The sequence below is a fragment of the Melanostigma gelatinosum genome (assembly GCF_949748355.1).
Source record: "Melanostigma gelatinosum genome assembly, chromosome: 8".
Classification (NCBI taxonomy): Eukaryota; Metazoa; Chordata; class Actinopteri; order Perciformes; family Zoarcidae; genus Melanostigma; species Melanostigma gelatinosum.
In genome coordinates this window covers 16,442,674-16,466,731 of record NC_136641.1, presented here as the reverse complement: position 1 = coordinate 16,466,731, position 24,058 = coordinate 16,442,674, and the positions used below count along the sequence as shown (strand labels likewise).

The window sequence follows — 24,058 nt, the reverse complement described above, 5'->3', positions numbered from 1 at the left end:
TGGCATCAGTAACAGCTCTTGTTATTGTGTTGTTTGTCTGACACCCACGCGTGGGCCAGGGCTTGGACCCTGTTCTCCGGCTCTGTGGTCATTATTGACGACAGACTGCGATATGCTTTGTCGGTGATAGTCTCACGATGTCAGGAGGGGAATTTAATAGAATTGTTACGCTATATTAGTCGTTGAAAATAATATTGATAATGCCTTGATCATTTTGCTTTGATGACTTAATACAACAACAAAGTGGCAGGAGCCTTCGAAGAGATTTCTGTCTGTGGCAGCATACCGCCACCTACTGGTCACACTGCAAACATTGACTGTGTGGCAATTTATTTTCAGTGAAAGTCGTCTGAGCAGTTGTGCTCTTGGTTCATTTAGAGCTGAGTGGTACAAATGCAGGGTTTTCCAAATGAGAAGCTGTGACTTGTTTGAAGGCTCTTTGACAGTGAGTGCTGTGCATTCACTGTTTATATATCCACGCCCGTGTTCGCCTGCTTGACCTGGAAACAATTTAGAAAGTATAAGAGATGGGAGGCAGATTTTGCTTAATCTTTCTCTCTTACATGCAGGTTATTGCCTTGTATAATAACCACAGAGAGAGAGAGAGAGAGAGAGAGAGAGAGAGAGAGAGAGAGAGAGAGAGAGAGAGAGAGAGAGAGAGAGAGAGAGAGAGAGAGAGAGAGAGAGAGAGAGAGAGAGAGCGCTCTGTCAGTCTTATCAGTCCTCGTTTTCCTCTTCGGTGAAGTGTTGTCAATGGGACGCTCTAGTGGAGTGTATATATATATATATTACCTTGAGAGATAACTAACGAGCTCGTATTCTGGTGCAATTCTTTAAAATCCTTTTTGTTTTGGTTTCTTGGGTCGTGAAACACAGTCACATATTATCACCTCATCGGGTTGATATGGAGAGCTTGTAAACAAGCAGTTGCCCGTTTACACATTGAGCAGACACAGAGCAGCCTTGGCATGAACTTGATTTGTGTCTCTGATGAATGTAAGTCCAACACTCACTCTCTACTTTGGGGAAATATGTGGCTCTTTAGCTGCTAAATGCTCCACTATGTTCACCAGCTAGTAGCTACCTTTGTTTGGTGCTCAGGTATTGTACAGTGGCTCGATCAGACCTCTTCACTGTCACTGCGACCGACCCTTTTTCATATTTAAAATGGTCATTTAATTCATCATTAATATGAAAATATGAATAAGACCAAAATATGAACATCAACACCATCTTAAACTGACACAAGAAACCAGGCAAGTACTGAGGTGTTTAATAAATAACAGCATGAAGAACACAACAATAACAACAACATTAAAAGCTTGAATTCATTTTGTATATATACACATACTGTATACAGTATATTTTCATATTTGACTGTATAAACTATAAATATGACATGCAGTCCTCATAACTTAAAACAACCAGGACTTCTCAGACTGAGGTAGGGTCAGGGGCCAAAGGGTTGGATGAATATGAAGCTGTTTCTGTGTGTGTGTGTGTGTGTGTGTGTGTGTGTGTGTGTGTGTGTGTGTGTGTGTGTGTGTGTGTGTGTGTGTGTGTGTGTGTGTGTGTGTGTGTGTGTGTGTGTGTGTGTGTGTGTGTCTGTTTGGAGGTGGGGAAGAGGATTACAGTATTGGCAATAAAGCTGCAGTGGCAGTAGAAATGTGTGTGCTTGGTTCATAGTTCAGTGGTCAGGAGTCGTCGTCCTCAGTCAGTGCCCCAGTCGTCCCGCCCAAGACTTCCTGCTGAGAACACACACACATGCAGCGTTGATGCGGATGAAACGCCAGGCTGTCCGTTCCTTGAAGATGGTCAGGGCGCTCACGAATATGTGTGTGTTGGTGCAGTAGGAGTTCCAGTGGCGACTGTCGATGCCGAGACAGCCCGAGGTGCCTGATCTGGTGCCCTGTTTGCCACCCCGTCCCCCTGGCCTTCCCCCGTTTGCAGTCCCGGAGCCTCTGTGCGTTGGGGACCGGCACGTAGTCTGATAGAAGAACTGTTTCTTCACCACGTTGTTGATTGTGACGTTGGGCAGCACTGTCACCTCATTCCCAGCTATGTCTGTGGCTCGTGTCAGGTTGCCCACCCAGGTATTCATGCTGTCACATACTGAGTACTCTCCTCGGTGCATGGTATGCGACCCTGCTCTGCGCCTTACCCTCACGCCACTCACCCCTTCAATGTCATTGCCCTCACCTTCCAGGGCATCATGTGATGGGGCCACCTCGCTGAAGACAACACGGGGCGAGGAGCGGTAACGTCTCTTGGAGAAGAGCTTGGGGTCCACTATTGGGTTGAAGGGGTCTGGGGGGGAGTCTGACGTAGATTGCCTGACGACAGGGCTCCTATCCTGGGTGTATGAAGCTGCCCGATGGGGCCTCTTGGTCCTGTGGTGGCTGGTCCTATGATGCTCTTGTGAAGAATGGTGTTCAGAGAGGTGGTCCCCCGCTGTGGTCTGCTGCTGTCCTGCTCTGTGATTGGCTGCCGTCTGCTGTCCGACTTTGTGGTTGGCTGCCCCGGCGCACTGGGCCAATCCACCTCCCATGTTCTGTACAGCCTGGACGCCGATCAGGAGGAGCAGGACCAGTGGTGACGACCTCATGGGCACACGTCCTGAGCCAAGCACAAGGGGGGGAAAAAGTTCAGATATTGTGCCTATGTGTCTTGCTTACATTGAAAGGAGAAAATATATATTTTTCATTTTTCACTTCACATATTTTGTTTATGTTTTGACGTGTTGAATAAAAAGTGAGTGTATCAAACATTTTTGGAAGCTCAAATGTCAGGATTTGCTATATACATTTTTGACACTACAATAAGCAATTTGATGGCATTTCTTATGGCTCTGTCATTTATCTTTATCCAGTACTGGCTGATTAGCATCAGGTGTTTTCAATATGCGTCTCAATGATTGGCTCATTCACACATCGACTAAGACACTCGTGACATCCAATCATGTTCATGTAGGTGCACAGCGCGGGCATTACAACCTGTTACTATCAATGTCTGTTGGTTTGAGCCCATACATTCATGGCCTGACACGGTCCTGCTTCTCGTATTGGATTACTTGATAAAAACCCTGGGAAGTTTCCTGGATTTGCTGTCGGAACGAGGCAGTGTCCGTCACGGGGACTCTTCGCTGGATTTCCACTCACCATTATGCCGGGGCCAAACCTAAGTACCTGCTGCTGCACTTCTTGTGCTTTCACTCACAGCCGGTCAGTGACATTGCATGTGTTGCCAGGTTGTGTTTGCTTGGCGATGCCATTAAGATGCAGCTGCATCGTTGTTGGTTATTTCTCGGTTGAGCCTGGCTGGCTGTGCTGGTCAAGAGTCAACTCGTGATGAGTGAATGACTTATTCGCATGTATGGCTCCTGCTTGCAGCTGATGATGTGTTGCTGGCTGACTTTGCTATGCTGCTGAGTCTGTGTATTCATTTGAAATCTCTATTGCAGTGTTTGTTTGATTTGCAATGTGTATTTATTTACATTTGGTTTTGTGGTTCGACTTGCTGTGAATGTCCTAATATATACATTTGTTTACATCTGATTGGGCTCAACTTGTTTTGGGCACATTTTTCCCTGGCGGTTTGTAATTGTTTGTTGCTGTTGTTGTCTTTTACTTCAAGCACGTGTTTTATATGTGCACTAGATTATTCGTTACGACTAAATTAGCTGCTGAATCCTTCAGTCCATTTTCTGCATCACAGGGACGTCTTTGGTCCTCGTAATAGAACATGACTTGTTTTGTTTGTTGCTGTGCTGAGTGTTGATGTGTAGCCTACCTGTGGAATGTGTCCAGTTGAAGTGGGAGCCCCTGTGGACTCTAGAGCCAGACTCCAGTGCAGGCCGGGCCCCTCATGCCTGCCATCTGGACCCCCTGAGCTTCAGATCTGTAACACAAAAATACAGACAAAAGACTTAACTTAAACACATTGCTTCACGATTTAGCCTTTTATGTGCAGCAGTGAATTCTATGTTGTGGGATCCATATTTTACTGAAACTGGTTACTGACAAGAAAACAAAAATGGAACTAATTAGTTGTCCTTGAGATGGCCCATTGGACATATAGTATATGTAAAGCTTTCTTTTTCTACTGACATACCGATACAGTTACCAGTTAGAACAAGTAGTAAAGTACTCATTCCTATCAAAACTCATAGACAACCACTGCTCTCACAGGCATACAGAATTTACCTTTGTCTGACCTTATCTCATACTAAGTACACACACACTCACCATGTTTAACTCTAAGAGTTTAGACTTGCCATACATTGGAATGTGTGGCATTCCACACCTCCGTTTATAAAAAAAAGAATATATATATCTCTCTCTATCTCTATCTCTCTCTATATATATATATCTATCTATATATCTATATATCTCTATATCTATCTATATATCTATATATCTATATATCTATATATCTCTATATATCTATATCTCTATATCTCTATATCTATATCTATATCTATATATCTATATCTCTATCTATATAAATAAATAATCATCTGAAGTGAATCATGATGTTTGCAAAGATGAAACATCTAGTTTTTTATTTGATCTTTTGTGGGACTTGGGTCTTCTAGATTTACTTGCATTGAAATCCTCAGAGTGTAGCATATAACAACCAGAAGAGGTCAGTGTTGTCTGCTTAGACCACAAATCAAAGACAACGGACAGGCAGGTGAGAAATATCAGGATGTCACTGACCGTGTTCCCATCCGAAATAGAAACTCTGATGCATGAGAGGAATTTAACTTGTCTCACTTCAGTTATTTTCCAACAAACCAAGAGTACTTGTTAGTCTGGCAGCGGTAGAGAGAAACGATAGTAATGTCTACTTATACTCTCGTATTGTATTTTAAGAAACTTGTGCTTGAGTATTTAATGTTTGTTTATGCTTCTTTTCCACTACCTTACTTTTACCCCGCCACATTTAAATATAGCTATAGTATATAAGACAGGCTTCAGCTTTTCACATGCATCGTATTGTGATTCTACTGTATGTGATATATGTGCACGGGTATTTAAAAAAATAGTTTTGGGAGGTAGAGAACGCCATCGTTTTAGACTTTCGAATGATATATTTTGGTTTCAATAAACACAATCGTACACATGCACGCCTACACACTCACACACACATATGGAGCTGGTCCAAACAGGCAGTGAGTTGATTGATCCCGGCTGACGGGCCGCTCACTATTTACATGGCCCAGGGTGAGCCTGGAGGATCTTAATGTTAAAAATATGTGGCTTGTGTTTAATAACAGTGGAGCCAGCGTAAACACTGCAGCGTAGGAGCACAGGGGTCAGAGCGGTTTAGAAAGCACCTTTTGACTTATGGGATTACTTCAGAACTGGATCACAATCTGTCTGGCTGTCCCTCTGACCCCCCCTCACACAAATACTGTATGCAAAATAACAAATGGTGTGAGATGCTCCTGTGGCTTTCAGTGAACAGTGCTTAGACATCCTCCGAATGTTGTTTGTTTGTCATAAGGTTTTGCGGTTTCTGCTCCATAAATTGTGTAAAAGTTAGAAATTTCAGCCACATTTTTCGGGTGAAGGCCTGGAATAGGAAATGTTAGCTGAAATAGTGCAATGGATTTTACGTGTAAGCGTACATCCCACATCACAGTGGGGGGGGGGGGGTCCATATGGTACTGATAAAACAGGAAGTCTGAGTTCTGTGTGAGGCGCCCCGCACTTTGACGTGTACAGGACAGTAAGCTGTTTTCCTCTTTAGTGTCCAGGGCAGAAAAAAAGAAATCTCACAAATGCACATGGGAGATGCCCTGATGAGTTGGAGATGGTTCTGCTCACATGTACCAGCCAAATAATGACAAAGGTATTCCAAACCATTGAAGCAAATACCACAGAAATGACAGACACAATATGGTTCATATTTCCAGACACTGAACATACTGTATTAATACACATTGGCATAAACAAAGCAGTTGTTGGATATCCTTGTGTGATTCATGCCTTGTACAGTTTGCACCAAGGAGGATGTTTATGAGAACCGACTTTGTAAAACGGCCTCATGTGGCTTGCTGCAGCGTCCCCCTGCTCGAAGAAGGTTCCCTTTCTCACAACACGCAGATTCCCCAGCTTTGCCAAACTGTAAATCAAGACCATCTCCGTTGAGTCATGCATCACTTTCAAATGCAACAAAGGCATGAGCGTTCAAGGCACCACGTGGCACTACCTGGTTCAACAAGATTGCTGAAGTTGATGAAAGTATGTGGAATGAAAAGATGCGTCACACAGCTGCGAGGTCGTGACCTGGAAAACCAATCATTTGGCAGCACGAGAGGAAAACACTTCAGCCAGAGACTAATTACTTAGCCCAAGGCAGTGGAGCCCAGCCACACATTTACTGGTACTGACAAAGCAGTGTTTGCCAGTAACACATTTTCATTTAGTGTGCCAGTCCACAAGATGCTCCATTGATCAGACTCTGGTACCTACAAGCTGCCAAATGTGGTTACAGTGCGGTGTGTTGAGTGTGATACAATGACCACATGGCAGGTGGGACAAATCATGAGCAGTTCAGCAGAGCGTCGCCTGCCATCAATCCGAGATTAGTTTACATTTAGCGGGGGCTTCTTCCTATCTGTGCGGTACATGAATCATGAGATACAAGTCCTTGTTAAAAGATGTGCGGGAGCGGCACGTCAACAGGTCTCTCGAACAAACTCGCATCTCTCTATCGGCGCGATGACAACAGCATCAGATTATGAGGGGGTGATGACGAGAGACTGACAGCTGCAGAGATGGAGAGAAAGGTGATGCAGAGGAAAAGAGAGCAAGGTAAACAGTGTCTCTCATCATGTCAGTGTCGTGCAGTTCCTCCTGCTGTCATCCACGGGAAATGATTATCAAAGAGGGAGCACTGCCAGGTCAACTTGCTCTCTTTTCCTTTTTAACCGCATCCAAATGTTTGAAGATATTTATTTCCTCTCATGAAATAGTGTGTAAACTCGTTACTCAATGCTTGATCATTGCAAGGACTTAAAAGGATCGGTCTTTGAGTAACTCCTACGTTTGGAGAGTGTTCCACTGGAATTGAAACTCTTGAGGGTTGCAACAGAACTCGTGTGTGTGTCAGATTCCTTTTTACATTAGAGCCACATTCATAATTGCAATTTCCTCCATTTGCCATCGAGTCACTGTTTCAGTCACTGTTGTAATTGAAGCTTTTCAACCACTGAAAAACAATCTGCTCGTGACAGGTCAGACAAGCCACCTCGTGGCCTCACTGCCATGAATCAAGTATTTTTTTTTTTGTCACGTGAAATGATGTCATGCAGCGTCTGTTAAAAGTGCAATGAAGTTACACTCTTGAGAAGCTGTCAGTGAGGCTGGCTATTCTTGGAAACACTTTAAAAGTCTTGTATGTTTGATACGCAGCACCGGTTGGACAGTCAGAAAATTCCACCTTTTTAAAAAATCTGTATAATTTTGCTTGATTTTATGTTAAGCAACCATTTAAGCACTTGACTCCACAGTGCAATTACAAATGATGCAAGATATGCAGAATAAAAGACACTGTACAAACTGTTATGGCAGGAACTAACCAACTCCCACAATGTGTGGGGAAAAAGAACGCATGTGCAGTTTTTGACATCCGCTTGTATTGGCTTCAGCTTAATGTTTTTACTGGGTGCTGCAATAAAATATGCCTGGCGTGTTCATCACAAAGCTAAAATGTGTTTCCAACTTTCTCTCAGAACAATCTTTCAAAAGACTGACCTTATATTAAACGTGTGTGTGTGTGTGTGTGTGTGTACATACATATACATACACATTTTGCCTTGTCTCCCAGGCCTGGCAAATAAAATGTGCTACAAAAAAGGTTCCTTTCCTGAAGCACAACTCAAAGTTTTCACAGTCATTCAGCCAAAAGAAATCAACATCAATGGAAGTAATTGTACTAATGAGTACTCGTCCCTTATGTCCTCTTAGATAGGAGAGTAAAACAAAAAGTGCACCACATTCTCAATTTCCCCCGAGGTAATGTTCCCGAGCATAACTGTGCACATTGGGATCTTTGTCTTTTATTATACTTAAAGTTCTGCACTGTAGTTATTCTTTATGAGACAAAAAGTTTGTAACTTTTGTTTACACCATATATCAACAGACAGTTTTTCTCCATTCATAACAAACAGTTTGGCCCTAATCTCCTGAATATTACAAAGTAATGTGGTCTGGAAAATGAATGACGACTTGTTCATATTAAACAGAGGTTTCAAACCTTTAGCCCAGGGATGGCCATGCATAATACACCCCAATGAAATATCTTTTTGTCAGTTAGTCTCTGATCAAACATCTTCACAAGTCTATTCTGAAGACGAAGCATTTGGGTCTGATGTTTGGAGGTTCTCAACCTATATCTCCCCAATCATTTCCAAAACCGAAGTAGATTTGTGAACTCCCAAGAAGGATCTAATAGCTCTGCGATGCACAGTGTTACAACTTGTGTGGTCGCGGAAACCACAAACACCAGAAACCTAGACACAGGCCATACGCATGAAGTATAGAGTTGTGTGGGTAGATTAATCCCAATGTTTAGCTTTGTTCAGTACAGATCCCAGTGCTCTTCCCACTGACTGAGCGATTAAATGTCATGTGCTCGTCAAGAGTAATGCCAAGATATTTATACTGGTCAGTGTATGATAGCACTGTTGAACCAAAGTTAAAAACAACTTAACTTCTCTCTAATGATTTTCGTCTTTAAAATGTACTATTTGTGTTTTGCCTTGATTTACCACGCGCCTCCATTTCCAGCACCACTGCACAACAACGCTCAGCAAAGTCTGCAGATCTTTTTCCTGTTCAGCAAGTAAAACTACATCGTTCGCATATAATAATATGCCCACCGTCTGATCATCAACTTCAACACCCAAATTAGAAGCTTTCATTTGAAGAGCTAAATCATTGATATAAATGGGAAAACAATGTTGGAGAAAAAACAATCTCCTTGCTTCACACCAAATTTTTGGGGAAACCAGTTGTGTATTCATTAACTTCAACATGGGCAACAGCTTCTAATAACCTATATTGAAGAAGTTCCTTATTAACCCAGTCAAATGCCTTCTGGAAATCAGTAAAACACACAAATGTAGACCGATTCTCCTTAATATTTGCACGTAAAATAGAAGTGACTACATGTATATGATCAATACATGCTCTGGCTTTTCTAAATCCATTTTGCTCGTCCACAAGAAAACCTGTCCTGTCAAGGTGGTTTACCAGTTTGTCATGTAAAAGTGAAGAATACAATTTACACACACAGCTAATAAGACTTCTGCCCATACAACTGAGAGGCAGCTTAGGGTTGTTTTTTGAAGCTTTAAGAATTGGTTTAATAACAGACTTCTGCCACTGAGTCTGAATAATGCTTCCAACACTTCCAACAGCCTCGGTGACTTCAACAATTGATTTGAAATATTTGTATGAATATTATTATCGATAGAACATCTTTTCGAATTTGTTTTTCTTTTCCTTGGATTCTATCTTCAGCCCTTCGTTCGGGGATTTGTTCTTACGGCTAAGAAATGATTTTTCAGCTGTTCTTAGATTGTCTCATAAAATCTGCAAATCTTGGTTCCAGTAAGGTTTGTAAGCTTTTTCTCAAGCCTTTATGGCTATTACATATTCTCTTAAGACATTTATTCAATGCTGTATTGACACCGCCACTCAATGTATCGTACCAAGCGTCCAGATCCTTTTTAATGTATCCCAGCTGCTCAATAAGGTCCAGCAATATGTTACATTGGTTAGAGGACATAAAATGATCAGGGAGTTACCTTTGTAATGCAGTTTCTCTGGTGTATGGTACTTTAACAAACATTGTATATAAATCTATTTATATATATATTAGGGGTGTAATGGTACGCGTATTCGTATTGAACCGTTCGGTACGAGGCTCACGGTTCGGTACGCATGACGAACCGAATACGTTTGGGGAAAAAGAAAATATATATATTTATTTATTTATTTTTTTTAAACCTTTATTTAACCAGGTAGTCCCATTGAGATTAAAAATCTCTTTTGCAAGATGTAAGTAACAATACTACATAACATTAAGGAGCAGTTTTTGTTTTTTATGCTTATGTGTTGCTAAGAAGACACCCCAGAAGATGAGTCACTCAGGTATAGTTCCATCATTGTTCAAAGTCAAAGAATAACTTTATGATGTTAGTTGTAATGAATAAATATATTTTAAAATCAAGTACATTTCTCTGGCATTTATAGTTTTCTACTGTACCGAACCGTGGCTCCACTGTATCGTACCGAACCGTGAGTTTTGTGAACCGTTACACCCCTAATATATATATAGATCTATATATATCTGTGTTCAGGGCATCTTGACAATATCAGGGAAGCAGGGAGCCAAGGTGTGGAAACTAAAAGGAACAGACTTTGGCAATGAGCCAGTGTCTTCATCCTGCTGTTTTGTGACTTTCTATGGTTCTTTCTGTCTGACAGTCTGTCTCATTTATGCCGGCTCTCCCTTTCTGCTCCTGGAATCTGACCTATTGTTCTTCTTTTCTCTCACGCTTAAAAGCCAGAGGTGACTTCATGGATACACGGCCATTTCTGTGTATTGCAACTGTGTGCAGGTGCAAAGCACTGCTCTTGTGGATTAGTTATCATTTCCTTGTGTTTTGGGAAAATTACACAACAAAACCGGTATTCGACCTTTGCCGTATCAATCCAAGACTGTGTGGGTTTGTTTTATTGTGTTGTGGGCTACAAATAATTGGCTACTGCTTCAGAAGCTGTAAAATAATTTCTCTAAAGACATGCCAAAAACCGAAACAATGGGATTTTGATTAGCATAGAAGGAATTTGTCTCGGCATCATTCAAACTGTTGGACTTGGATGTCTGCATATGGCTCCATTTTTACTCTTTTTTTTTTTTTTCTCACTCATGCACAAAGTCAAGAGGGTAAAACTGTGCCAATGCAGTTTAGCTTGGTATTATATGCCTTCTAAATGTGTCCCACATTGCTGTCAGACAATAGGTTCAATAATATGCATTATGTACGTATGTGCATTTTAAGTCAACATACACTCCTATTGTCTTGCTTTCTCTTAGATGTAGCAAGGCTCAGAGGAACTTCAACATTGACGAGGCTCCGATTCCTTTCCAAGATACTGAACTGCAGTTCCAGGAACCACAGGCTTTAAGTCTGGCATACACTGTATCTCTCTGGGCTTTATCTTATTTTCAGCTGAGACTTTGCACGTCTTCAGATATGCGTTCGTGTTACATATGGTACAACTTTTAAGTCGGCTCTTGGCACAGTATGTGTTCAAAGTTTTTTTCTTATTTGCGAGGGCAACCCTGAGACAAAGCAGAGACATGACTATGTAACCCCAGTATTTTCCCAGTTGTCACACATTGTCCAACAGGAAGTCAAACACTGATTCATTGAATCCTTGTGGTGTTTGTGAATGGAATCCTAAATAAACAGCGTTTTTGCTGAGGGCGAAATTCAGCAATAATCGCATTTGGAAGAAAGGGACGAGTAACAAATAGAAACTTTAAACAATGCAGGACAAGACAATGCAGCACTTTGTACACAGATAAATATAATTTTTTTGTTTTGTTTAACAATGTGGTTTCTAGCTCGTTCCCAGAAAAAAGAAACGGCCTGTTATGTAATATAGATATTTTTGTAGATGTTCATGAACTGGCGGGCAATATGTTGTGGCTTGCATCGCAAATAAGTAAGATATATTTCATACAAAGGCTCAATGGCAATATGAATGAGCCCTTTCCTCGATGTAATGTGGATATATATTCACATTGCAGTGGAAAATGAAGAATATTGTGCTTCGTGTTCCATGTTGGTCGGCACTCCCAGCTGTACTAACTGATGCTTTAATGTTACAATGCTAATGTTGCTGGCAGTAGATCAGTCTGTTTCAGAGACTCTGTGTTTTTTGTAACAGATATTTTGCCAAGTCAAAACCTTCTGTTTGTCTAGTCTTGATATGAGGTCTTTTTCTTTGTACAGTTCTGAAAATTCAGAAACAAGTAATACGTTTTTCGGCCATCTTTCAGTCCAAGCAGTGGTCAACAACGATTGGATGTGCCCACACAAAGGTCAGCACAACTCTGGTCAATGCCTAACATATTTTAACTTTTGGTGCATCGCAGAGCCATCGCAACACACCACATATTGGAGGTGTTTTCCTGCAATGATGTGAACTTTGAGCTTTGTGTCTTGATTGTACTTTCAAACGTTTGTCACAAACAATGAATTGTAGTGGTATGATGCTGTATCATTTTCTTTTATAATTAACTCTGTCTGAGTTTTCTTATTTTGGCAACAAGGCAAGACCGCAGCCACAACCCCCCCCCCCCCCCCCCCCCCATCCTACAACCGGGCCCATCCCCAGTCAACCCACCCTCTCCCTGTCCTGGACCAACAGACGTGGGAGGCCAGTCCTCCAGGCCTTGAACGCAGGCCGAACACAATGATTAACATGTTTTCCAGACCCCTACTTTTTATGACCTTGACATTCAACAATCTTCTCATGACAAATGTTTAATCTTTTGGCATGGCCGTGGTAATAACTCCCCTTTCCTTGTGAGAATCTAACATCCCACAGTGGAGCACTGAGACGAGGAGGACCAGAGGCAGGAATGCCTGTCTTGCCACGGACGGAGATGTAGACAGAGGGGAGAGGGGATGGAGAGGAAGGAATCAGAGACATCAAGGGATGGGGAGAGGCAACAAGTTATGGAGGGCGGGGTACATATGGGCAATGAGATGCCTTGGGAATTTGGCAAATAAAGAAGGATGTGATACAAAGAAGCAGAGCATGGAAGTACAAGGTTGTCGGGGAGCAGAAATTGAGACAAAGAGGAGTTCAAGGACTGGGAAGGAGGGAGGGAGGAATTAAGGCTCTGGGGAGTTGCAAAGAGTTGAGGAGTAAGAGACACATGGAGTTTCATTGCTGTGTCTTAACTCTCAATAACTTTCACAGAAACCAACATTTCTCCCCTTTCTGCTCCAGCAGGCAGAAAACCATCTGTCTCAGAGGTCTTTTAGCTCATGTTGGTTATATTCTCCCGGGGCATCCACCGAAGCAGAACTTCAAAAGATTCTATGTTCTCCAAGCAGAGGTTCACTCATGTTACTAATCCACCCGGAGAGTATCAGCATGCAAGTGATTGAAACACTGATCAGGTGAAATAAATCTCAGTTGTGTGTCTGATAAAGATCACTGAATAATGTTAGAGTGAGTCATTAAATTCATTATCTTGAGTTTTATTTGACTCATCTTACGATCTGGTACATGCTCTGAATGAGTCTTTCACAGCTCGTAGCCTCGAGCGTATGGATTTGCATTTCACACTTTGACTGCACGCTGTCACAACAGCAAAACAAAGCGATTGTGAGTGAGTCACCCAGGTAAATTCGCTGGAGTACATGAAGTAAAACGTGGGCGTAAATAGACAGATGCACTCACTCAGACACCCAAGTTTTTCCATTACGTCCCACTTGCGTGATGCCATGAGCATGGGTGTTGGCCCATAGACGCAAATTGGGTTTATGTTGCGTCAGACATTAACATACGCATGTACAGTAGTACTATTGTCTTGCGTGACACAATAAGCATATAAAGATTCCCCACATCTGACGGGTAGCTAGGGTGGAGAGCTAGTCAATGAGAGAAGTTCTGTGACGATAATGGGCTAAATTTAAGATGAAAGTCTCGAATGTATTTGAGAGGAATAGTTAAAGTGCTCGGCTGCAGGCTAATGTTCAGCTTTGCCTTTCAATTTAAATTGGTGTAACATGGATTTGATTTGTTAAACTTAATTCAATTTTCTTTTTGCCCGGTTGTTTGGGGGCAAAGAGTGAGTCAGCCAGCCAGCCTCTGAAGCATGTAGAGATTAAGTATCTCACTCCAGGATACCGAAGTAAAATAGGTAAAGACCTCACTTGCATGACTACATCGTCCTGCTGCCATGTGGCCTTAAAGAGCAATCATGCATAACTGTCAGCCTCTTTGCAGTAACCTCAAATCCTGATTTTACCGTTATATTTAAGCCATGCGTGGCTCAGTGAATAGCAGTGTTGGTTGGTTGGTTGAGACTACAATATCTCAACATCTATTGGTTAGATTGCCTTAACATTTTGAGCAGACATGTATGGTATTCAGAGGAAGAACGATCTCTTATGTGACATATATCTATGCTTGAGTTTATAACTGATGTAATGACAACCTTTTGGAGAATTGTGACATACTATGTTTACAAGAGACATTCTTACCGAAGCAAGACTTGGAAAAACTCAACTCTTTTAATGATAACTTTCATGGTGCTGGGGAGTCTACAACTGACTTTGGCTTGGGAATAGTCAGAGGAAGGATTCCAGGGAGTGTGGCTATTCTCTGGAATAAGAAGCTTGACTCTTTGATAAATGTGGTCAGGCTTGGTGTTGGCTGGTGTGTTGCAATACAGTTTACTCATGATGATAAGGTATTCATTATCCTAAATGTTTATACACCCTATGAGTGCAATCACAATGAGGATGAATGTCTAAATAGGCTTGCCTTCATCAATTCCTTCATTCAAGATACTTCTTCTAGTATTTATGTTATTGGGGATATGAATGCAGATATCTCAGACACAAGCTCAGTATTTGTCAAGCACATGGCTCAGTTTTGTAACGACAATTATTTTATATTATCAAGCGAAGTGCTTTTGCCTACAGATAGCTACACATACATTAGTGAGGCCTGGCACACTACATCATGGCTGGACCATTGTATTAGTACAGCTGATGCTCATGCTTCATTGGGATGTATGGGCATTCTTTATGGAGCAGCAACAACTGATCATATACCTTTTGCTATGTCGATAAATGTTGAACATCTGCCGGCGCTATCTAGAAATGGAAATCGTGTCAACACAGAAAAACTTGACTGGTCAACTCTCACTGAAGAGGACGTCTTAGTGTATTCTGCTCGTACAGACCAGTCCTTCAGTCATATTCATCTACCTAGAGATGCAGCTATGTGTACTGACGTTAACTGTAAGGATGTGGTGCATAGGAGAGATCTTTGCTTCATGTACAATGATATAGTAAGTGCTCTGTATAAAGCCAGCAAGCCCTACTACAAGCATCATAATAAGACTCATAACATCAAACCTGGCTGGAACGAGTATGTAGCTGAGTATCGTGCTGAAGCCTGTGAAGCCTTCAAATCATGGGCTCTAGCTGGTAGACCCAGACAAGGACCAGTGCTTGAGTACAAGAAGCTCACCAATGCAAGATATTCATTTGCAAGAATGATCAAGCCATGAGGGCTGACTCCATGGCCAAGAAGCTGCTAAGCAACAACGTAGTTGATTTTTGGAAAGAAGTGAGAGCTCTTAACTGTAAAACATCTTTACCATGCACTATAGATGGAATTTCAGGAACAGACAACATTGCCGAGTTATGGCGACAGCATTATAGCACCTGATTTAACTGCATCAAAAGTGATTTGTACAGCGTGGACAGTTCTGAGAGTCATGAGTGAATGGTAATTACATCATATGAGGTGCACCAAGCTATCAACAAACTGTCTGAAGGCAGAGCAAGTGGTTTAGACCGTATTACTGCTGAACACCTTAAATATGCTCGTCCGAGGTTAGCTCCTCTCCTCGCTATTTGTTTTACTGGCTTCATGATTCACGGCTTGTTACCAGACTCAATGCTGTCTGTTCTCTTAGTGCCAGTCATTAAAAACAAAGCTGGTAAAGTATGTAGCCTAGAGAATTACAGGCCCATTGCTTTGGCCAGCGTCCTGTCAAAAGTCCTTGAAAGAATTCTGCTGGACAGAATACAGGACTTCATCACCTCCACAGATAACCAGTTCGGCTTCAAAGCCAAACATGAGACTGACTTGTGTTTATATGCCTTAAAGGAAACTGTAAACAAATACAGAGGTCAAAACTCATCACTTCTTATGTGTTTTATTGATGCCTCCAAAGCTTTTAATCGTGTTAATCATCGTAAATTATTTTTTAAACTGAGCCAAAGAGGTGTCCCCACATACATAGTGAGAATTCTGGCTTACTGGTATGCGCACCAGAGTATGCAAGTAAAATGGGGTAAAAGTGTGTCAGCCCCATTTGGGGTTAGCAATGGTGTCAGACAAGGGGGAAATTTGTCCCCAATTCTGTTTAATCTGTATATTGATGATCTGTCCAAGCAACTGAAAGCCTGTACTACTGGGTGCATGATTGGAAATACTCTGGTTAATCACATCATGTATGCAGATGATCTGGTGATCTTTAGTCCTTCTAGCGCTGGTCTTCAGCAGCTCCTCACTATATGTACTGTGTACGGTGTGGAACATGACATCAAATACAACGCCAGTAAGAGTGCTATCCTGATCTGTAGAACTAAAGAGGACAAATGTCTAAACTTCCCTGACTTCAAATTGTCTGACAATAATCTTGGTGTCTGTAGTGAAGTCAAAGTTCTTGGTCATTTTTTAACAGAACACATGTCTGATGATAACGACATTTCCAGGCAATGTGGTATGATGTATGCACAAGCAAACAGTCTCTCACGTTAGTCTGGTCTGTGTACAGATGGAGTGAAGATGTCTCTGTTCAGAGCATATTGTACTCCACTCTACTGCACACTTGTGGTCAAACTGCAAAAAAAAGAGTCTACAGAGACTTCAAGTAGCGTACAATGACGCCATGAGAATACTTTTAAAGAGACCGAGATGGAGTAGTGCCAGTGAAATGTTTGCGGCTGCACGAGTCAACACTTTCCAAACTGTTTTAAGAAATCTCATGTACAAATTCATCTGTAGACTGAATGACTCTGTAAATGGGATCATACTTGTTTTAACCAACATAAGGTTTAGCACCACACGCTACCAGTCCCAGCTGTGGCGGCATTGGTACAGCTGTCTCTTTGTAAGGCATTGCTAGGCCTATGTACTTTTATTGTTTGTGTCTGTCTTTTTATGTATCTGTCTGTATGGACCCCGAGTCTGAAATAAAGTCTATCGATCTAAAAAAAAGAACTAAATGCCAGTAAAATAAATGACACTTCCTTTGGCCTCTGCTGTACTTTGAGATTACTGCTGATTAGTAACTCTTAGCTCATATCTTGGCGCTAACATGGTAAGCATATCTGCTTAACATCAGCATGTTACCATTGTCATGGTGAGCGTGCTACCATTCCTGAAACCACTTGGAGTCTGAAGTTGTGTTCTCCATTTAATCAAACTGTGCAATCCACTTCTTGCTATAGAGGGCCTTGTCAGAACTGTACTGACTCCTCTGAAGAGTGGGAAAAAATATGATCTTGTCGTCACTTCTAGCGTTTGTTTGATTACAGTCTCACCCCTCTCACTGAAGACTTGACCCCTTGGCCTTTTTTGTATTCTGTGTGGTCTGAAAAATCCTTCCGTCATTTCTCTCTCTCTCTCGGCTTCTGTGTCTCTCTGCCTCCCTATCTCCTTCAGTCCATATCTCCCTCCCCTCCCTCTTTTACCCCTCTAGCTGATGTCAACCACCTGTCTGCTTGGGACCTCCCAGGCCCATCCTCTGTCTGTTAGCAGCATGCCATGTTCAGCGTGTGAGCAGAGTTATGGTGAAAGAGATGTAGAGGCTACTTTCCAGCAAGACTGCATGTGTGTTTGTGTGGATGTGACCTGCGGCGGGGCTTTATATGAATTAATATTTGCTGTGGAGTTGGATGCGTAGGCTTAATCCAGCAAAGAGAAATGGCTTCCTACAGCGTCATCCTCCCCAAAACTCCTCATGACACACCATTAATCCTCGAGATTTAACTAAAAAATAACACGATGACAGATAAATCAGATTGTTTGAAAGCAGAGGTGGCGAAACCGGCTTAGTTTTTCAGATCCTGTCTTGGCTAAAACAACTATAAGAAGAATGGCTCCTTATTAATTTCTGCTCATTGTGTGGGAGACCAGTCTGTTATGACTAGCCAGTGGCTCTTTCCCCTGCACACTGCATTCCCAAAGCGGCAAAATACAAATAAGTGATTTTGATTGTTTCCTCGGGGCATGTGGGTGTTTGAGTATCCAACATAAACACATGTGTACATATACACATCATTTCTTTGTTGGAGTAAACTTGATCACTCTGGGAAATTGTAAGTACAGATTATTACATGGCTGAAACAAATATATATTTTTTTAAAACAAAGCATCTGATAGCAGCTGCTAATTGTGAGGCTTTGGAGTGAATTCAAACATTTGAAAGGATCAAGTATTCTTGTTCTGTTGATGGCAACGAGGGAGAGTTTCATGTTCGGACAAGCTATAGACAAACCTACCAATGGGGATAAAGGGGAAGGAAAGTGAGAGTGAGACGTGCCTTCATCGAAAAGTACACACACTCGCACGTAGAAAGTGGTTTCAGTGAAACAGTTAAAAACACCAGACGGGCACTAAGTCAACAGATTAAGACCACAACAGTTGTTATTCTTACAGCCCTGGTAATTTGGTGACTTACCAGCTACTGTGTGTTTGGGCTGCGTGCACACGCATGAGAGGAAAGCGAGCCATAACTGAAAGTCATAGAGGCATTTAATGTGGAATGAGCAGGCATGTCTGCACATTTAGTTGTAATTTTTAGTATCTATACACAGTGTACACACACACACACACACACACACACACACGAGTGGATACATAGAAACAGGCAGACACAGGCAAACATAACCCTTTGATGGAGCACCTGTGGAAATCAGATCTGCAACACAAAGACTGACTTGCATTAACAGTCCTGGATTCAGTTTTCAATGTAGAGAGAAGTCCAAACACAGGAGTGCATTATCTTGATTTTGTATGGTGCTGAAAACTAGGTCCATATGGAGGGAAAAGGTGCTGGGACAAAAGAATCTGCTCATGTCTGACAATTCTGTTCAAACCCCGTAAATTGCAAATGTCAAACAAAGTTAGTTGTGATTTCTGTTGAGTAAATTTCCCCCCCAAACATTGTGAGAAGATGTTTGTAAAGGAAACGTCAACAAGAATTACTGCAGCTCTGGGGCTGACGTCAGGTTTCTATGTTTTCCACATTGCTCCAGTGCCACACGGTTTAGGATCCTGACCTGCAGCGACCTGCTGGTCCCCGTTTTCCTCCACAAACACAGACGTAACCCCCTAGTCCAAACTCTGACCTCTTACCTCTCCCACTGGTTTCAGACAGAACACTTCAGCTGGTTCACTTTACACCAGATGTTGTCAGCCAAGTCTGTGCACTGACCTGTGCCAGACCACAGCTCTAGTGACCCAAAAGATAACCGAAGCAGGGTCTGGGTTTACAATTTGAACCATGAATCATCATCTCCTCATTTTTCCCAAAAAGAGAAGTTTTGTTCGGGATGTTTAAACATCACCACTTTCTCACAAAGAGATCATTTTTTACCTGATAATATGCGTTGTTCTTAAGGCAAACGCATGCATTGAACGTGTATTACACAAGATAATAGCAAATACAAAGTGGCTGTTGAATTTGAAAAATATGTGACTTAAAATGCTTGACTGACATGTGAATGTGGCACAGAAAGCCTTACGAGGCGAAGATGCAAAATGACACAAAAATAATGTAATCAACAATTTAAAAAAAGTATTTTCAACAAGTCAATTTCCTTGGATTTGGGATAAAAAACGAAAAGGATCATATTTTGCTACCTGGGTAAGGAATGGATACATACACACTTTGTTACTTTTGTAGAAAAGTAAGATTTCTTTAGTAACAATAGTCGAGTCAAACAAAGTCTGGTGGTATGTTGGTAATGAGGAACTTTTTTTTTTGGCCTGGAACAAAAACAAAAACACAATAGGACATTTTCTCCTCAACATGAAGAATATAATTTAACATTTTTAACCACATCATATCATTACAATCCTTACTGGTCTAGATCACTGTTCTAAATTGGAGCTGTCTATATTAGACTGATGAAAGGAACAATACCGACGCTTTACACTGTATAAATATAACCCTAACCCTATAATTTTGGAAAAATGGATTTAGAAATGGACAAAATAGAGTATTAAGATCTACAAAATACAGGCAATAGTGAACTTGCCGAATAAAAGCCACAATGCAAATCTTCATTCCTTATTTTATGTCGGGACATTTTTGTGCTTTATCGCTCAAAATCCAGCACAGTGCATTTGGGCTTCACAACGGGAGTTACGAGAACAACAATGTTTGATATGGGCTTGTGCTTGCTTGTGTTTAGGTGGCATTATTTCAATGATATTTATGTTTGTAGTCTTACTTTATAGGTTAGTGTGGTTGGTTTTAACTCCTCAGGTTAAATGGAGGCAATTAAATCGACTGTCCAGGTGTGCTGTCGCAACTTCTCCCCTGCCCAGGTGTCCTTTACAACACACTGCAGTTAGACAGCTCACATCATTCCATCCTTTATGTGTTCAGGGAGTTGAGCTGCTTCATTCTGTCATAATCTGAGTATAAGTTGCATGCCTGTTGAGCTGATGGCATTGTATTACGTCGCCACACTAGAGAGCACTGAACAAAGCCACAGTTAAATCAAAAAACATCTTTAAATCTGACTGTAATGCGTTGACATTTGAGCCGTTTTATGAACAAGCACAACTGCTATTTGTCAAATATTTGCAATTGTATGACATGTATGATCATTTATTGGACACAAATAATCAATTTATTAATGCACCCACGTAGCTAACTATGCATTAGGGCATATGCATCTTCATGTCGTGAACTCTTGAGATAAAACGAGAACAAAGTACACACAATCCCAAGATACCACTGACCACTGTCTAGTCACCCAACCTGAGCTCGTTGGAAAGCGTATTTTAGGGACATTCTGCGGGTCGTGATTACGCACTTTGGGCTTTTTGCTGTTGTTACTCTGAAAGGGCTGCAGTTAGGTTTAGGAAACACAACTACTAAGTAAGGTTGAGGAATATCCTCAGGGTTGGGCTTAAAATAAGTACGTAAACTAAGTAAAACATGCACAACACAACATAAGGATGGAAAACGTGTCACGAACATCACTTACATATAACTCAATAACTTAACAACACTTTGGGACACAAACACCACAAGTCTCCTGATGGAAAGTAAGATTGTTAATAATAAGATGCATAGATAAGAATATGAATGTAACTGTAAATACTGGCTTAACTTTACCCAATACTAATGGGTTGTTTGGACCCAGTATTTGTGTCATTTACTATATTACCATTGGGTAATTCACTGGTTATTATAATTCACTGAGCAAACTGAAGTTGTACCTTATAACCGTCACATATGCATTGTTGCTTGTACATAACAAAACAATGCGCGTCTGACAAGATTATAACAACCATTCCATATTTTTCTTTTGGGCAAATAACCCAAATGTTACATAGAAAACAACCCATGGTCTTCGTTCAAATATTTAAATAATTGTAAAGTATCACCTTATATCACTTGCTCACTCGCTCACTATACCTACGTATATGCACACACGCGCACACACACACACACACACACACACACACACACAGGTGCTAACATAGGGAAAGCTGTAATTCAGCTTCAAAGGGAAACCTGAGAGGGTCATGAATAATCAGACATCTTTGTCTGCAGGGGAAAACAGCAGTGTCCATCTGCCCTCCATACACATACGCACACTACTTTGTAGGGCTTGAGCTGTTTTTGCCATTGGGAGATCTTCTGGATTTAATGAGCACATTGAGAGAACATTTGAGATGGACATTTCTATGTTAAACTCCAGCCAAAGTTACAGATATCATCCCTAATTGCAATTTAATATCCTGTAACGTTAATGTGGAACAAATGGGGGAAAAACTGCCGTTAAAGCGCGATCACAAGTGCCCTTTTAGTCGGCAAGCTTCTGGATCATTCTGCATGATTGACGTGAGTCACACATGAGCCAGCAGTGGAGCCAATATACATTGTAAACAGCAAAGCTCTACTGTACATTACAATTCTGGGAAAAGGCAGTTTAATTGTTGGTTTAAAAACAGCAGATTTTTGAAAAAACTCGTTGAGAAAGGACTATTCATTTAGCCTGCAAAATGATGTTAGTGCAATTTTTCTACATTATTGTCTCTGCTATATCTCAGGCATTGTGGTAGATCTACTGTATTAACTGGTAGACATACTGTATATTTAGTGGGGTTTACCATTCATGGCTTTGTTGTTGGCCGTGTTTCAGGCTACCGTCATTATTCATTCACTGTGACAGAACCATGACAATGAACCCGTTTACACATGGCTTGATTTCATGTGCAAAACCAGTGGGTGCCTTCATGAGACCATCACATGTAAAATGTAATTTCCTGCCTTTTGGCTAATATTTTTTTCCTTTTAAAAGAGGTGACGTGAAATGTAAATTATAAAGAAAATCTATAGGAGGCCTCAAACACCGATGCGTCTTCATTTTAGTTGAGCTTTAAGAGAATGCACTCTGAATTATCCCGCGTTAACCACATGCACACCATCTCTTGAATGTCATGTAAGATATATAGCCAGACTGCTGAAGCTTTTTCTTTCCACTTCCTCTGTGAACCAACAGAGAGGTGATGAAAACACAGTCAACCCCCCCCCCCCCCCCCCCCCCCACACACACACACACACACACTGGCAGCAAAATAGAAGCTCGTAAACAACTTAGAACAATAATTTTGTACAGGACGTAGCACCTTTCTCTCAAAAGAGATCTTTACTCCTTTGCCTGCGCTGACGGTTTTAAAAAGGTTTTCTTATCCGACACACACACACACACACACACACACACACACACACACACACACACACACCACAATGCTATTGAAGCAGACGGTGTAAAGATACAGTGTGTGTGACATAAATATGGGCTTTTTGCATTTTTCAAAACCCCAATCCAACATCTATATTTTTACATCTTCTTCATATTCAAATTAAATCAAAATAACACAAGAGGTTTAACGTGGCTGGCCAACCTGTTGTGCCTGTAGGTCACTGTTGAAGCCTTTGGTGTGTGTGATGTTTGTTTGTGTGCGTAAACGTTGGTCCGCGGTGACATTCCTCCCCTGTCAAAGCCCGACAGGAATTCCCTGGTAGGAGTGGCGGGCATGAGGTCTGTGTTTCGCGCACATGCTTGCATACACACACACAATTATATATCGGAGTGTAAAACATTGATCAGCTGCACACCCATGCAAGCACCAGGCCCCACCCAGACATACGGATAACCTCAGCAACACTACTTCATGTCGGGTATTGGAGCTCATCAGAATCTACAAGTCCTTTAAGGGTTGTGTAACATGAGCGGAGAGAGACAGATAGAAAAAGAGGGGGAGAGAAAGAGAGAGACAGACAGGAAAAAAGGGGAGAGGAAGAATGAAGGTAACCTGATGTCCCATGAGTTTTCTGAACAGTGAACTGGTTCCCATTGAAGTTTGGAGAACCCCCTTTTTTAAAAACCTTTACCTCTATTCACTCTACATCCTCTCCTCTTCTATCACCTCTCTCCATCTGTGTATAACTGGAAAACTACTGTGTCTAAGTGAACATTTTATAACCCATCTAAACTTTTCTTAGTACCTCCTGTGTGTGTGTGTGTGTATGTCTGGTTGTCAGCTGAAATGTTCTCCCCCCAACAGAGAACTTAACTGGCTGCTGCTGAGCTCAATCTCAATTCAGAGGCTCCACTTTCACTTAATGACAGGTACGGAGAAAACTTCTCTTCTGTTTCTATGTCCTATATGCACACTTACATTCCCCACACATTAACATTTAACATGAATGTTTAATTAAAGTTAAAAAAGAATAAGGTAAGACTCACCACCCTGTTAATGCCTCTCTGCTCTCCCAGTGAGGGAAAACTTCCAGATGAACTCTGCTATATTCCACCTCACGCTCTCCAGGCCAAGGGCAGAATTATCCCAATCTCCAAATCCCGCTCCTGCTTTTAAAGTTGTGAATCCAGGTCTTGGGCCATTCACTTCTGTCTGTCTCCCTCCCACACTCTTTGTGAAATGGATTGTTCTGAAAG

The 24,058-nt window shown here is 41.5% G+C and overlaps 1 protein-coding gene across 1 annotated transcript; it reads right to left on the bottom strand.

Annotated features, from left to right (window-relative positions):
• Positions 1–1,345: 1,345 nt before the first annotated feature.
• On the bottom strand, positions 1,346–24,008 carry ngfa (nerve growth factor a (beta polypeptide)). Its single transcript, XM_079274423.1, has 3 exons — positions 23,849–24,008; positions 3,790–3,897; positions 1,346–2,616 (listed from the first exon to the last, which is right to left on the bottom strand). The coding sequence occupies exon 3, from the start codon at positions 2,603–2,605 to the stop codon at positions 1,715–1,717; it is 891 nt and encodes a 296-aa protein (XP_079130549.1). The 5' UTR covers positions 2,606–2,616; positions 3,790–3,897; positions 23,849–24,008; the 3' UTR covers positions 1,346–1,714.
• Positions 24,009–24,058: the final 50 nt, after the last annotated feature.

Coding starts and splice junctions, on each gene's coding strand:
- ngfa (XM_079274423.1), bottom strand. CDS start 2,605: ATGAGGTCGTCACCACTGGTCCTGCTCCTCCTGATCGGCGTCCAGGCT.